At 37.1% G+C, this 17,978-nt stretch overlaps 1 protein-coding gene across 1 annotated transcript in view; it reads right to left on the reverse strand.

Annotated features, from left to right (window-relative positions):
- LOC121385832 (proteoglycan 4-like) overlaps window positions 1-17,978 on the reverse strand; it is a 94,484-nt gene that overhangs the window by 59,520 nt on the left and 16,986 nt on the right. The window contains exons 6-16 of the mRNA XM_041516620.1: window positions 16,142-16,204; window positions 15,575-15,640; window positions 13,743-13,799; window positions 10,905-10,967; window positions 10,582-10,644; window positions 10,145-10,207; window positions 9,692-9,754; window positions 8,607-8,669; window positions 8,151-8,216; window positions 7,696-7,758; window positions 4,253-4,267 (exon numbers count right to left, since the gene is read on the reverse strand). Of these exons, the coding sequence (XP_041372554.1) occupies window positions 4,253-4,267; window positions 7,696-7,758; window positions 8,151-8,216; window positions 8,607-8,669; window positions 9,692-9,754; window positions 10,145-10,207; window positions 10,582-10,644; window positions 10,905-10,967; window positions 13,743-13,799; window positions 15,575-15,640; window positions 16,142-16,204 (645 nt within the window). The remainder of the gene's footprint in view (window positions 1-4,252; window positions 4,268-7,695; window positions 7,759-8,150; window positions 8,217-8,606; window positions 8,670-9,691; window positions 9,755-10,144; window positions 10,208-10,581; window positions 10,645-10,904; window positions 10,968-13,742; window positions 13,800-15,574; window positions 15,641-16,141; window positions 16,205-17,978) is intronic.

Raw genomic sequence — 17,978 nt, forward strand, 5'->3', positions numbered from 1 at the left:
AATAGCATGTGCCAATAGTGGGTTAATGTCTTTAGTTTCCATTAACATTGTTAATTTTTTATGTATGAAATTCTGAAAACTCAAATTTGTAAAGAAGTTGATTTTTATTGTCATTTTGACATATTTATAGGGTGCTAAGTTATATTTTAGACAAATTTGTAGTTTTATGCAAAATTTAAAGTAAATTTGAAGAAAAAACTTTACCAAAAACATAATTAAATTTGTTGTCACTATTGTGCCTTCTGTTCTTATTTGTACATAACAATAAGGTTGTTAAACATATACTTAGATCTCCAGATCATTTTTTTTTTTTTAATAATCACTTAGTTAGCTCTCATGAAAAGCATTTTGAGTTTATACTAGATTCAGAACCAATTTTATCAGATTTGATTATCTGCCTTGGATTAAGTTGATAATTTATTTTATTGTTAAAGCTGTATTACCTAATGTTACTAGCTAAATAAAATGCTGGATTACAGATAGTAGGAATACATCTAATGTACATATTGTATTCATCCGGATTAGAAAATAAGGCAAGAAAATAGATGTTCAGGTAATTTTGTCATTTAAAAATAGTTTTTTTCAGTAATTAATCAAAAATAAATGTGTTAAAGCTGCATGATTATTCCAGATATCACAACTATTAAAATCTCCAACTACAGTAGGCTATAAATAAAATATAGTCAGGAATATTGGTGGCTGCCAATAGTATTGATGGTTCATTATGAAAATCAGCATGGCCGATGGATTTGAAATTCCCACACCTGGTAACTTGAAGACACCCACACCCAGCATACAGGATTTCCTCCCAACACTAATGTTCAGGACGTTAAGTCATTACTTCATACAGGTACAGTCATGTTTGTGTTTCCTTCCTCAGACAGTGTATTTTTTTAATACTGATATTTCTTTGATGTGCCTGTTAAGGTCTTCATAATCTAGGGGTCAATCAAGTGCATGTGTTTTAATGGAATTCTTTAAAGGGGTAGAGGTACTCTGACTATCTTTGTTGTCTCTACATATATACCTGAGTACACACACCCAACTGAAAGTAAATATCTTCAGGAGTTTTATTTTAAAACATTTTGTTGTTTAATATGACATATTGCATTTGTACAAAACTATATGCAATATATATGCTTTTTGAGGTGTACATTATATTAGGTTGCACTGTAGAAACAACAGTTTCAGTGAGGTTGTCAGTTTATGTCAGAATACACCAGATCCTGGTTGTCATAAAGACACATACCTGGACACTTTTTGAAAAATGTATGTTATCAGTATAGGTAGTACTAAACCAAATAACTTCTGGCTGGGTCAAAGTTCGAGGTGCACCCAACTTTTGATAGAGAAGTGAACACCACAAGTCCTGTGATTGGTTATAAATGTGAGTGTGTTGGTTGTAAAAAATAATAGTTTCATCTGGGTAAAAAAAAATTGCAATTTTATTTCATCTAGTACCAATGTGTCAAGTAGCCTTGTGCTTGAAACATGTATGGGGTACCTGTAAAAAAAAGTACTCGAATTTTGTGCGAAACTAGGGTAGTCATAGACGCTACCCGTTATCTCAGAAACGAGCAGCTTGACCCCCATTTTTTTCTGATGCACTTTAAGTGTAAGGGGTGGTAGTATTTATATCTGTGGCGTTTATGTCGGTTAATACGTTGCAGGTAGGAGTTTTAGCCAAATATGTTACTATTGTCGTCTATGGGATTTGATTTGATAGTATACACCCTTATTGGTGTTTATATATTGTAAATCTTTATCATCCTGATATTTCTGTGGAGGATTATCATATTTATAATACACATTAGTGTACTTTTGAAGACTGTAGATCCTGAAATTAATGCGATCATAATACTAATCCGAAAAATGTGAGTGCGTGATAATTTGCATTAATAATATGACACATTTATTTTTATGTTTTGTCCAGCGAGCTACGTTTCACACGCTATTAAAACAAAAGATTAAAATTCTAATACATTTATAAAACAACTGGAGCACAATTCATCGTGGACGAGACAGACTAATTGTCCAATAGTCTATCAAAAGCCAACACGATCGATCCATCACGCGTTAATGGGTTTTAGCACACTAATCCTGAGGTCAACCCTTGCTTTGGTTTTTACTTTTCAAGTTCGTGGCAACTTTCTCAGCATATCTTAGAAAGATACAGTTGTAATGGTACATGCATGCTAATGTTTAGCCAGATTGAGGTAACTATACACGTTAGGTAAATGATTGCTACAAAAATATGCTTTGAGTTGATCTCACGAAAAAACTCTATTGACTACACAGGTTAATTGATTACACGTCTTAGCGAGTTGATCTCATTGAAGACACCTATAACTCGGATTTATCCGAAAGGGACACAGATGTGTGTTATCAGGAAATTAATCTTTCCTATGGAGGCCACTCGCATTAATTTCATGTCACATTTTATAGTCTGCCCACTGTCACTCGCATTAATTTCAGGGATGTGAGAGGGGCTGGAATAAAAAAGCTTACTGCGGCCGGGGTCCAGGGGCTGCTCAAGTGCCCTTGAAAGAAAATTGTTGTTTACAACCCTTGAAACTGCCAAAAATTGCATCCAACGCTAAAAAATCTAAACTGGTTATAACTTATAATATAAGGCATGCACACATCATAAACTTGAAACCGTTAAAACATGCAAATGAACCTTGTGTGGTCAACAGTATCGAACATCATGGTTTTGTTTTGTTTTTTAGACAAAATGAAAAAGCGCATTTACGCGTTTCCGTGTAACTCTCACATCCCTGTAATTTAGGGATGCGTTAAATTCAGGATCTATAGTATTGTAGGTGCCCTTTAGAACACTGAATTCCCTTCTTGAACATATTGCACCCCTTCCCTGTAAAAAGCATGCCACTGCCCCTGTACAGTAAAGCATAATTAATCGGACATCATATATTTCCAACACATACATGTACAATTTATTTATTTGTCTTTGTTACCCTGTTAACAAATTGGACTAATTAGGACCTGGTCCAAGTCTGCAGGGTCACGTGAATAAATTTTCAGCATATACAGTTGAATCCCGTTGGCTCGAACACCGGTAGTGCTCGAGAAAGTGTTCAACCCATCGGGTAGTTCGATCTAACCATTTGTTTAACAATGTGCATGTGGAACTTGCGACTTTGTTTTTGGTTCGAGCGTTGCGGTGTATTCGACCCTTCCGAGTCCGACCCTACAAGATCCTACTGTATATGTTACTAAACATAACAAGACACATGCAATGGTCTGTCTTAGATAATGCAGCAATTAAAAAACGTCTCCAAGACTTCCATCCTATAACAAAACGATTAACGGAATATGTATCCCTCATAGATGAACAATTCTAACCCTTATAACCATAGGCGTATATGGGCTCCCATTTTTGTAGAGGGGCAGGCTGATTTTTGCCTGAATTAAACAAAAGCGCCCGAATCTGGATTACAATGTTTATTCATATTAGCATTACTGTCAAACAACTATATAGAGTTGCAAACAAATCGCCACACATTTTTACATGGGATACAACTAATATTTTGGGTAGAATAAGGAAATTACATGGTGAAAAGTGTTCAGGCCAGTTCATTTTGTCAGAATTTCTCATTTGTTTTCGCCAGAGTTTAAGGATTTTCTTTAGGACTGGGGGGTGGGGGTTGAGCAGTTGCCCCCCATGCCCTCCTGTCTTGTATACGCTTATGCCGTTATATAACCAGGGTTTAAGCTGATGACCATAAAATATTAGCAATTTGGCGAATTTGCAAAACAAAATCTATTGCTAAAGAGTTCAAAGTTTCATTTAGCCAAACAGCAAACATGGCACTACATCTATGAATGACAGACGATTATCAAATGAGCTTTTTAAGCAAATTATTAATAAAATGTATTTGCCAAATTCAACCTTAATTCACAATTTGGCAAGCGACAGATTAAACCCTGATTAACACTTTCGTGTTTTCATTATCAGTGGCGGATCCAGAAAATCCATTGGGGGGGGGAGGGGGGAGGGGGGGAAGCCCCCCCAGTGACATGAGATGGTTTGGAGGGGGACTGTTAAAAAATGAAAATTAAAGATATAATAAAATTATAACGATCGCAAAATTTAGGTGGGCCGGGCCTGCACCCCCCCCCTCCCCCCCCCGATCCGCCTCCGATTATTAATTAATATGGAATGGTCAGTAATTTATAGATCAGTGGTTTTTCTGTAAAAAAACAAAAACAAACGTTAACATATGTGACCTACCTGGTTGGGTTTCTTCTGAAAATATAGGATCAAGAGCAATATAAGTTAAAGTTTGTTTTGTTCAACACCACCACTAGAGCACATTGATTTATTAATCATCGGCTATTGGATATTTAGAGAATAACTGACGAGCTACGAGGAATTATGAATTATCTGTCCCGAGTGAATGAATGTTGTAAAACCGAGCCTTTGGCGTAACGCCGTTCCTTCCAAAGCCAAATGCTTACAGTACAAAATATTACAACTGTATTTGCATTTGAAAATAATTATTTTTATATATTACTAAAGCCGCTGCTTATGAAAATATACCATTTCATGTTTACGAAACAAACGAGTCCATTTGTTTTTGTAAATCTGTGTAGATCGTATAACGTAGGTGCAATCTGACTCATGAATGAAAACATTATATGAACGAAAAGTGAAGTTCCGGCCATGGCAAGCAACCAACCAAACGTCGTGATTTTTAAGCCAGCCAATCAGTGGCTGCAGAAGCAATCTGCACACTGTGCAGAGATCCAAAAAATATTACCCTGTATATTTGAGCTCATATGGGTAATAAAAAACATTAATTTAATAATTTTGACAGTCTAGGAAGGAAGAAGGAAGGAAATAGGAAATGCTTTATTTAACAACACACTCAACACATTTTATTTACGGTTATATGGCATCGGACTTATGGTTAAGGACCACACAGATATCGAGGGAGGAAATCCACGGTCGCCACTCCGTAGGCTACTCTTTTCTATTAGCAGCAAGGAATCTTTTATATGCACCATCCCATAGACAGGACAGCACATACCATGGCATTTGATGTAACAGTTGTGGTGCACTGGCTGGAGCGAGAAATAGCTCAATGGGCCCACTGACAGGGATAGATCCCAAACCGACCGTGCATCAAGCGAGCACTTTACCACTGGGCTATGTCTCGCCCCATAGTCTTAGAAAAACCCTGCTAATTTTTTTTTTCATTATTATATAGCAGGGGATCTTTTATATGCATCATCCCACAGACAGGACAGCACACACCACAATGTTTGATATACCATTTCGATCCTAACCGACAACGCATCAAGATGAGTGCTTTGCCACTGGACCTCTGAAAATTGTGAGAATGATAGTTTCGTTTGCACGTCGCTCATGTAATTCAGGTTTTGCATAACCCATTTTTTTTTTTTTGCATTAAATTTAGGATGTCATTTATATGGTCATAACGTTTTACGCAGAAACAAAATGGATTATCTGATTTTGATTGTGTGTGTGTTTCCACTCACAAATAGTTTACTATTATGCCAATTTAAACATTTTAGAGGTCTGTTAATTATATGGCCAACCGGGATATCCACAACACAGTTAATGCTGGCATTTATATATTTTTTTAAAAACAATGAGACTTCCCCACCTGTGACAGAACAATTAAAGAAATACGTGTTCCTCACAAATAACTGCTAGATATGACAATGCTTGAATCGTGACATCTGTGACCCCCTTGGTGGAACATCCACCCTACGCACTCGAACAGACCACGTATTCCAACCCGGGGGGAGAACGGTGAAACGACAAAAGTAAAAGCATATACTTGACCAAATTAGCTGGCATAAATTTAGCAATATAAATTAACAATTACTCAAAACAACCCGCCTGTACATCCCTTGGATGGAAGAGCGACCTTAAGCACTCGACCAGGCACTCCAACCTGGGGATTAATGGCGGGACGGTAGCGAGTGATTAATAACCACCAGATATGCCAATGCCATCCAGACCTAACCACAATAACCATATTATTCTATACTGTAAATATGTTCATGTTCTGAAGCTCGTGATTGACAATGGACATACACCACCCGCTAACGACACATTATTATTATTATTATTATTTTATTTTTTTCGTGTGTGTGGGTTTTTTTTGGTTTTTTGTTGTTTTTTTTTTTTGGGGGGGGGGGTTTCTGTCTTTCTCACTAAGACAGGATCGAAGTCGCAGTAACTTAATTGGCTAATTAACCAGCCAATCAACATCATTAGATAATCAACCAAGATAGGACACCACTAATTATCGCCTATTTTTTGCAGCACTCTCATTGGTCCAATCCAGCCAATCACGGATCAAGAACCCCACTACACCTAACTGTAAATAAACTGCACAAATTTGTCTTTGCACCCGCACCATGTTTTTATTGTGGGGTTTTTATTACTGATACATTCCATCCTAGCTAAGGTAAGTCAACTAGGGTTCCAGAAGCAAAGACATGCAGGAAAACCGATACCCAACTATCCAGATAGCCTGAAGACAAACCAATTAAGCCTACTAAAATCCTATATTTAGGGGGCGGGAATAAAAATTCTTCAAACTAAGTACCTAGATTGGTGCGTATATGTATACAATTGCTACTTGCCACCGTTAGTTTCGTTTATTGCATTGGTAATATAGTTAAGTATGCCAAGCACTAGGCTTTTTAAACCAATACCTACACTATAAGGGTTTAACCCTTCAAATTAGATAGCTAGGCTAGTTTAACCCCCACTCCGTCATTGTATTCAATGCTATACAAGGACGGAGGGGGATGGGTGGTCATGAATGACCGTTGAACTCACTAGAATAGGGACTTAAGCCAATTAGGTACAACCTTAACACAAACTAGGATTCACACACAGACTACACGCTCACTGCATCAGTACACAGGGTGCATTGACTAATGATAACAATGCACCCGCCCCCATTTAATGGCCCAGCACGTACTCTAATAAGGAACCGGACAAAAGAATACCGTTCCGAGTACACAATTGCAATGCACCCGGGGGAAGCTGAACAAAAGAATATCGGCCTCCCCCACCCAAACCCCCAATACTTGTTGCTGGTACTAACTTGGTACTTGTTGATGCCTCGACCAGAAGCAGTCAGGCTTTTTATAAGGGCCCTATGGGCAACCTAGGAAGACACCACAGCATCGTAAAGGTCTAAAATTAACGAGCTACTCTCGATTCACTAATATCAAAACCTACATTAGCTCGGCCATTTACCTTTCGACCGACAGTTCAAAATTGCGCCAAATTCCCTTAATCAAAATTGCGCACCCTTTTCTCTTTGGCATTTAACTGCTCCATTCAAATTCCATAGCACCACCACCACCCCCACCCGCCTGCTACCAATTTGATCGGGCTGCTGGTGCTCCCTTGCACCTGCCAGTGCAGGCAGTCCCTCCTCTCCCCTTCCCCCACCTTTCCTGTCATGGACGGAGGAGCCGGCCAAGGCCGGCTCTTGTGCCCACGACAGGCGTGCGCTACAACAGCTTGTTCTGAATGTGCACGTAAAACCCTATGACATGACATGACAATGAATGATTCCAGTCCTTAACAAAAGTTTGTAGTTTCATTAATTAATGATTTTGGAACAATTAGTTATTAATTTATAGCTCACTGGCTATTCTGTAACTACCGAGTTAACTTACGTGAAGTAACTGGTTGGCTTTCTTCTAATGATATAGGATCATGGGACTTCCTGGAATATGGAACTATAAAAAAAAAAAAAACATAAACTGAATTGTTTTAAACAATAAAAATACAAAGTTTTCACGGACAGATTTCAAACCTATTTCCCTGATTTGCATAGCATTTGACCGTCTGCAACATTAACCACATGGATAACTGGGACACCCACAATTAACACAGAATATAAGAAAGAAAAGGAAAAAACCCACCAAAAATTAAAAAACGAAACGGAAAAACCAGAAGTAAATCCTTTCAACACGTGACAGAATAATTAATTAAACACATACGTGTCCCTCATGAATTAATTATTCCAACCTTTAACAAAAGTTTGTATTTTCAGTAATTAATTAATTTGGAACAATTAGTTATTAATTTATAGCTCACCGGCTATTCTGTAACTACTGTGTGAACTTACGTGACTTAGTAACTGGTTGGCTTTCTTCTAATGATATAGGATCATGGGACTTCCTGGAATATGGAACTATAACAAAAATAAAACATAAACTGAATTGTTTTAAACAATAAAAATACAAAGTTTTCATTGACGGATTTCAAACCTATTTCACCGATTTGCATAGCATTTGACCGTCTGCAACATTAACCACATGGATAACTGGGACATCCACAATTAACACAGAATATAAAAAAGAAAAGGAAAAAAAACCCCCAAAATTAAAAAACGAAACGGAAAAACCAGAAGTAAACCCTTTCAACACGTGACAGAATAATTAATTAAACACATACGTGTCCCTCATGAATTAATTATTCAATCCTTAACAAAAGTTTGTATTTTCAGTAATTAATTAATTTGGAACAATTAGTTATTAATTTATAGCTCACTGGCTATTCTGTAACTACTGTGTTAACGTACGTGAAGTAACTGGTTGGCTTTCTTCTAATGATATAGGATCATGGGACTTCCTGGAATATGGAACTGTACCAAGAATACAATCTAATTAAAATTAGCTCCACTATTACATGTGGATCTAAAGACAGCCAGTTGGAGCTCATGTCCACCAATCAAAACCTTACTTGCAGAATCCTGCCAGTGATTTAAAACTAACAACACTGCGTAGTCCCCAATGTCCAGGTAACATTTCGTCTGTAAATAATAATTTAAATATTGACCAATCACACTTCGCCTTTTATAACGTTATTTGGGAGCATACAAATTCTAAAAATATCGGGCGAGTCTATTTTAGTGGCCGCAGTACAGCGAACCATACCAATACGTACGGGGTGGGTTATCAGTCTTCAATTTTACATTAAAAATTATTTATTTATTTATAAAATTTAAAAAAAACTAAATCAGTCTTCAGTTTTACATTACAAATTATTTATTTTATAAAATAAAACATGTTTTAAGGCATTCGTAATTCACACGAAACATGTCGTATACCCTCAGGATAATTCGGAATGTTTTCAAATTATTTTTAAATCACTGGCAGGATTCTGCAAGTAAGGTTTTGATTGGTGGACATGAGCTCCAACTGGCTGTCTTTAGATCCACATGTAATAGTGGAGCTAATTTTAATTAGATTGCCAAGAATAAAACATAAACTGAATTGTTTTAAACAATAAAAATATAAAGTTTTCATTGACGGATTTCAAACTTACACTTCACTGATTTGCATAGCATTTGACCATCTGTAACATTAACCAAATGGCTAAATGGGCCATTTTAGAGGTCTGTTAACCATATGGCCAACCAGGATATCCACAACACAGTTAACGCTGGCATTTATATTTTAAAAAAAACTAATATTTTTTTTTTTTAAAGACCCCCCACCTCCCCCTTTAATGTGAGAAAGAACAATTATAGAAATATGTGTTCCTCACAAATTAATGATTCCAATCCTTAACAAAAGTATGTATTTTCATTAATTAATTAATTTGGAACAATTAGTTATTAATTTATAGCTCACTGGCTATTCTGTAACTACTGTGTGAACTTACGTGAAGTAACTGGTTGGCTTTCTTCTAATAATATAGGATCATGGGACTTCCTGGAATATGGAACTGTAACAAGAATAAATCATAAACTGAATTGTTTTAAACAATAAAAATACAAAGTTTTCATTGACGGATTTTAAACCTACTTCATTGATTTGCATAGCATTTGACTGTCTGCAACATTAACAACATGAATAACTGGGACACCCACAATTAACACAGAATATAAGAAAGAAAAGGAAAAAAAAACCCCAAATTAAAAAACGAAACGGAAAAACCAGAAGTAAACCCTTTCAACACGTGACAGAATAATTAATGAAACACATACGTGTCCCTTATGAATTAATTATTCCAACCTTTAACAAAAGTTTGTATTTTCAGTAATTAATGATTTTGGAACAATTAGTTATTAATTTATAGCTCACTGGCTATTCTGTAACTACTGTGTGAACTTACGTGAAGTAACTGGTTGGTTTTCTTCTAATGATATAGGATCATGGGACTTCCTGGAATATGGAACTATAAAAAAATTTAAACATAAACTGAATTGTTTTAAACAATAAAAATACAAAGTTTTCATGGACAGATTTCAAACCTATACTTCTCTGATTTACATAGCATTTGACCGTCTGTAACATTAACCAGGATACCCACAATTAACACAGAATATAAGAAAGAAAAGGAAAAATAAACAAAATTAAAAAAACGAAAAGGAAAAACCAGAAGTAAACCCTTTTAACATGTGACAGAACAATTATAGAAATATGTGTCCCTCACAAATTAATTATTTCAATCCTTAACAAAAGTTTGTATTTTCAGTAATTAATCAATTTGGAACAATTAGTTATTAATTTATAGCTCACTGGCTATTCTGTAACTACGGTTTAACTTACGTGAAGTAACTGGTCGGCTTTCTTCTAATGATATAGGATCATGGGACTTCCTGGAATATGGAACTGTAACAAGAATAAAACATAAACTGAATTATTTTAAACAATAAAAATACAAATTTCATACCTACTTCACTGATTTGCATAGCACTTGACCATTTGTAACATTAACCAGGATACCCACAATTAACACAGAATATAAGAAAGAAAAGGAAAAAAACAAAAAAAACAAAAAAAAACGAAACGAAAAACCCAGAAGTAAACCCTTTCAACAGGTTATTAATTTATAGCTCACTGGCTATTCTGTAACTACCGTGTTAACTTACGTGAAGTAACTGGTTGGCTTTCTTGTAATGATATAGGATCATGGGACTTCCTGGAATATGGAACTGTAACAAGAATAAAACTGAATAGTCTATAGCTTAAACAATTGAAAACACAAACTGTACATTGACACGATTCGGACCAACTGCACCAGATCATGGGGCTTTGATAGTCTACAACGCACTGGTCTATTTCTGTGTACTACACGTTTTAACTTACGTGAAGTACATTGTACAACAAAATATAGGATCTGGACATCCACAACATGCATAACACAGGAATTTAAAAAAGAAAAGAGAAAAAAACTAAACAAGTTCAAACAAGCATTCTGACAGTACCACTATATAAAAAAAAAAGCAATACATGTCTCCTGTACCGGGCCAAAAATTAATTCTTATCACCAAAGTTAAAGGGCCATAACTCCATAAAAATAGTTAAAACTCCATCATAAAGCTTTAAACCAAATTTCAGCTCAATGTTTTGAAGCGTTGCGAAAAAGGTCCAGAATACAGTAGATTATACATTATATGTGCTACATATGAACAAATAGACAGATGGACAGACAGAGGCAGAACCTATATTCCCCTCCAGCTAGACATGAAGGCTGTGGCCGGGGAACATGAACAAAAAACAAATAGTATTCTTAGATAGAGTACTGCTAAAGCAACACCTGTCCCCTATACCGAGCCCAACAAATTCTTGTGCCAAGAAGTTTGTTGTGTTTAATGACACCACCTGAGCACATCATCGGCTAATGGATGTCAAACATTTGGTAATTCTGACTCGTAGTCAACAGAGGAAACCCGCTACATTTTCCTAATGCAGAAAGGGATCTTTTATATGCACTTTCCCACAGACAGGAAAGCACATACCACGGCCTTTGTCCAGTTGTGGTGCACTGGTTGGAAAAAGAAAAAACCCAATCAGTTGAACGGATTCACTGAGGTGGTTTGATCCTGTGACACAAGCACCTCAGGCGAGCGCTCTCAACGGACTGAGCTAAATCCTGCCCCTCTTGTATCAAGGACCATAACTCTGTAAAAAATTAGTAATCACCATGAAAGTTAAACTTGATCTCAAGAGCAGTACATGATAAAGATATATACAAAATCTCCTACAGTGTAAGTTAATGGGCCATAACTCTGTCAAAAATGGGTACATAACTATGAAAGTAAAACTTAATTTTGTAACAGTACATGATAAAGCTATATACAAAATATCTCGAGGCATTGTGCAAAAAAAAAGAAGCCCATCTAGGAAGCTATATGTGGGACGGACGGACGGACGGACGGACGGACAGACAGACAGACAGACAGAAGGACTGAAGGATGGAGACAAAATCCTATAGTCTCCTCCGGTTGTACCAGTAGGAGACTAATACAATCCCAGGAGTAAACCCCTTCAATGCGTGACAAAAGAAATGTTTTATTTAAGGACGCACTCAACACAGATTTGGAGAGGAAACCCGCTGTCGCCACTTCATGGGCTACTCTTTCCGATTAGCAGCAAGGGATCTTTTATTTGCGCTTCCCACAGGCAGGATAGCACAAACCATGGCCTTTGTTGAACCAGTTATGGACCACTGGTCGGTGCAAGTGGTTTACACCTATGTACCCATTGAGACTTGCTCAGGGTTTGGAGTCGATATCTGGATTAAAAATCCCATGACTCGACTGGGATCCGAACCCAGTACCTACCAGCCTGTTGACCGATGGCCTAACCACGACGCCACTGAGGCCGGTTCAATGCGTGACAAAGAAATAAATGTAATATGTGCATGTGTTTCACATAAACTATACCTGTAACAATTCCAACCCGTGTTTTCAACATTAATTAATTTCTAAATAAAAATCTATACCCTCTGTTCCCTCACAATTGCAGAATGGCGTTTTTAAAAACCTGATACATTTTTCCATTAGTAGCATGGGATCTTTTATATGCACCATCCCCATAGACAGGATAGCACATACCACGGCTTTTAATGTACCAGTCTTGGTGCACTGGCTGGAGCGAGAAATAGCCCAATGGGTCCATTGACAGGGATCGATCCCAAACCGATCGCGTATCAAGTGATGATGTCATATTACTGATGGAGGCGAGAAATACTCACGTTGATTGATCCTAGACTGACGGCACATCAAGCGAGCACTTTACCACTGGGCTACATTCTGCCCTGGGTAGACTGTACACGAATGAATGAATGTTTAATGACACCCCAGCACAAAAAATACATCGGCTATTAGTAATTCAAAACATGAAGTGATGATCAATATCAATATAAAAATTCAAGAGTTAAATAAAAACACAGTGTAAAGAACTGTGCGAAAAAATACAAATATCACAGATAGATAAAATTAAAATTTACAATAAAAGTCAGTATCACGTAAAAATTGTAATATAATTTCTGGATGGAATCGAAATGATTCCATCACATTTCGTTGTCCAAATATATCTTTTCTAGTTTCTCATTTAATTTTATTTACAGTTATATGTCAAACATAGGGTTAAGGACCACACAGATATTGACAGAGGAAACCTGCTGTCGCCACTTCATGGGCTACTCTTTTCGATTAGCAGCAAGGGATCTTTTATATGCACCATCCCACAGACAGGGTAGTACATACCACAGCCTTTGATATACCAGTCGTGGTGCACGGGATGAAACGAGTCAGACCGACCGCGCATCGAGCGAGCGCTTTACCACTGGGCTTCGTCCCGCCCCCAGTTTCTCTCAGATGCTTACACTCCACCAAAATGTGGCGTACCGTCAGAGTACACTGACAGTGAACACACTGAGGTGGAGGATCTTTCTTCAGACTGTACACATCCTGTTAACTTACATGACATACCGGTAGCTGGTGGGATTTCTTCTAATGACACAGCATCAAGAGACTTCTCTGAACACGTAAATGAAAAAAACACAAAAAAAACACAGCAATTTAAACAAATATTAAAATTAAACATTGCAGAAGAAAAATTAATTCAAACAATCTGAACACAATGAATTTTTAAATTTCATTAATGGATACCTTGTTCAGTAGCTTTTTTACCCCCAATATTTTTATTACTTTGTACATAATGAATTAATTTCATTAATGGATATCTTGTTCAGTATTTTTTTTAATCCCAATATTTTGTTTCACTTTGTACATACATTGTACACTACCAGCTAGTATAGTTCACTATCTAATGTGATATCATTTTGTAGGTGTGGGGGTGGTGGGTCTGATTAAGTGGAAGAATCAACTCAAAACAAACAGCTTTTTTTTTCTTTCTTTTTTTTTAACAAACAGCCGCTACCAGTCAGCAGGAATAATTGTGGTTTTCTCAAACTAATTCTGTAAGTTTACATTTGTGAAACTGTCTGTTCAACCTGCATTCTATAGCTGGTATGCATCTTTGAAACACATAAGCATTATTATCCTATATAACTTACCCATGATATCCATACATGTCATAAACCCAGGGGATAATTTAGTGTATTAACCCAGTTAATAATGGTACGGTATGCAAATTTAAAGGTATATGCAAATCTGCAAGGTCACTGCTGTCAATGGGTCATTTGTTTACAAGCCAACAAGACCTGCATGTATACCTGAATGTAATGTCTCATAAGATTTAGTTAACTAATTTGTGCTAATTGTGATGATGTCATATTACTGATGGAGGTGACTTTAGTACTGTAATTTACTAAATATCAAATGCAAATGTTATTTTAGAAGTATTATATACTAAAAGGCAAAAGTTATTGTGACACTCAAAAAGACAAAGATAACTGATGATACGTTTTTACTGCCGTGTATGAAATGTTATAATATGGAAAAAGAAATGTCTGAAGGTATGGAATCGAGCAATAGTCCATGAAAAGGGCGCACCTGCCATATGCAAATGAGCCACATCACTAGAGGGGGTCCAGAACGAAGTTCACACTGTCAGTAGTGAGTGTCCACCTTGAGCATTGATACAGGCTTGGCACTGTCATCTCATTGAGGCCACTAAATGCTGGAGAAAGTTCCTGGGAATGCCATTCCAGATTTGAGGAAGGATCAGCCAGAGTTCTTGGCGAGGGGCTTGTCACGGGTGGTTGGCCACTACGGGGACAGTCCCTGACCTGGTTGTTTTGTTGATATTGTTGCCATAAGTGCCACATGGTGTTTCTGTGGATGTTAAATTGACGTGTGACGTCACGCTGTGAGGTCCCAGATTCAAGCATCCCTATCACTCGCCATCTGTCATTGTCACTGAGGCGTGGCATGACAGAATTGCACCAAACAGTTCACTAATAGTGTTTTTCTGACTTCTGGACTTCTGAAGGCTTCACAGAGTGGCAATGATTTGTGACTGAATGTCTGGCCTTTTATGGTGAACACTGGACAGGATTTCTCCCGAATATTCCATGTTTCTTGCACAAAGCATGTAATCGCTGCAACTGCTTGGTTGCATTTCTTCGAGCTGTTTCATGCACATGTTCTCTGGTTTACATCCATAAATCCATTCACAAATATATTACTCCAAACAATCCATGTCACATTAACTTTTGCCTTTCAGTATAGGATGAATAGAATTTGTTAGTCGTGTTTTTTAATACGTTACATATCAACCTCATCTAGTTTTTCCATATTAAAAAACACACGTGACAAATCCTCTGTATATTTCATGATTTGTAACTTACCTGAAATCAGTAGTTGGCTTTCTTCTGATAATATTGTACCATCACGTGACTTCATGGAATATGAATCTAAAAAGAAACAAGATACAAACTAACATGAAATATAATAAAGAACCCAAACAATTTTTAAAAAAAAAAGAGAAAAAAAAAGTTTTGTTTAACGAGACCACTAGAGCACATTTAATCACCGGCTATTGGATGTCAAACATTTGGTCATTATGACAGTCATAGACCTGCTACATTTTCCCATAAGTAGCAAGGGATCTTTTATATGCACAGACAGGATAGCACATACTACAGTCATGGTGCACTGGCTGGAACGAGAAATAGCCCAATTCTGGACTGGTGGGACTCTGGGAGTGCTAACGGGCCACTGGTTTGGGGACACAATACCTGCCTTGCCCCGGGGCACTGGCAACCCATGCTATGCCACTGGAGGGAGATGGGGGGTTGGTGTTGTGTTTTTAATTTTGCTCATTTTTGTTTTGTTTTTTTAAAACAATTTTTTGACTGTTTTTCTTTTATTTGTTTGCTTTCTGTTGTTTTTTGTAAACACCCAGTTCAACTTACATTCTGGAATAAATATGTTATTTTCTGATTCTACAGGCCCAGGATGCATGTCAGTACGACCACCTTGAAAAAAAAACAAGACAGTCACATTATTGCAACAGACAATATGATAGGAGGGGCAGTTTTATGTAGCGGTGTTCCAATGATCAATTATAATCGAAAATTTATCAGACTGGCTCTTACGACGTGATGATCGATTATAAAATCCATTTTCGATTGTGTGGGAAAATGTTAACTGTAACTGTTCCTCCAGTTTAGATGGTAAAATTGATGTAAATATACATAACAGTGGTTTGGGTTTGTTTTCATGTGCACATAAAGAAAAATTATATTAAATAGTTATCAACGGTAAAATTAATCATTTGCAGGGTGCACACGGCAATAGGTACATGGTCCTTATAATTCAAAACCTTCTTATAGTCATATAATTCTAACCGATTGTGTAATTTGGTTGGTGTCAACCGATTATAACCGATGATCGATGATGAAATCCCAACCGATTCCCATCACTAGTTTTATGGTTTATTTGACAACACACTCAACACATTTTATTTACGGTTATATGGCATCGTACATATGGTTAAGGACCACACAGATATTGAGGGAGGAAACCCACTATCACCACTTTATGGGCTACTCTTTCCGATTAGCATCAAGTGATCTTTTATATGCACCATCCCATAGACAGGATAGCACATACCACAGCCTTTGATGTACCAGTCGTGGTGCACTGGCTGCAGCGAGAAATAGCCCAATGGACCCACCGACGGGGATCGATCCCAAACCGGCCACGCATCAAGCGAGTGCTTTACCACTGGGCTTACGTCTCATCCCGGCATAAAACGATGTCATACCGTGGGAAATGAAAATAAAAGTTGATGCACGAGGGTCAAAATCGATGAGTGCGCTGACCAGACTCTGTAATACATGGTTATGCATGGTAATCAAAGTTCATGGTATGTACTGCCCTATCAAAGAAAAAAAGAAATGTTTTATTTAACGACGTACTCAACACATTTTATTTACGGTTATATGGCGTCAGACATATGGTTAAGGACCACACAGATTTTGAGAGAAAACCCGCTGTCGCCACTACATGGGCTACTCTTCCGATTAGCAGCAAGGTATCTTTTATTTGCGCTTCCCACAGGCAGGATAGCACAAATCATGGCCTTTGTTGAACCAGTTATGGATCACTGGTCGGTGTAAGTGGTTTCCACCTACCCATTGAGCCTTGCGGAGCACTCACTCAGGGTTTGGAGTCGGTATCTGGATTACCGTATATCTTCGCCTATAAGTCGAATTTTTTTCACCCAAAAATTATTTTATAACTTGGGGGGTCGACTTATAAGAGGGTAAAAAAAATTCACCTACAAATATTACCGTTTTTGGGATTATTTTACAAGTTTTATTGTTGAAGTATGCCCTGTATTTATACTCAAATATGTTAATTTGACACATTTATTTTTTATAACCTTTTTTTTGTTTGGCATTAGAACGGTTTTGGTTATGCAAAAAGGCGTGTGATCTCACTCACATGCCAAGAGAACAGTCCACTTAGTTAAAATAACAGTCATCACTAATAGCAAAAATGTAAACAATACTAACTACCTGTTGCCTGAGTTTATTTTGAAATCTGGTCACTGGCATTAATGGTTGTTCAAACAATGTTTTGTCGGTGATTAACTTCATGAATATTACTGAGCTTTCCCTTAAAGCAGCTTAGACTGATATCTGCAGTTCACTAGAGCAATAGGGACATACATAAAAACCAGTGTACTTTCCAGAGTTATCCTCCTTACATGTATTAATATGGCGGCAAAACATGTGATTAACT

This window comes from Gigantopelta aegis, chromosome 12, assembly GCF_016097555.1.
Source record: "Gigantopelta aegis isolate Gae_Host chromosome 12, Gae_host_genome, whole genome shotgun sequence".
Classification (NCBI taxonomy): domain Eukaryota; kingdom Metazoa; phylum Mollusca; class Gastropoda; order Neomphalida; family Peltospiridae; genus Gigantopelta; species Gigantopelta aegis.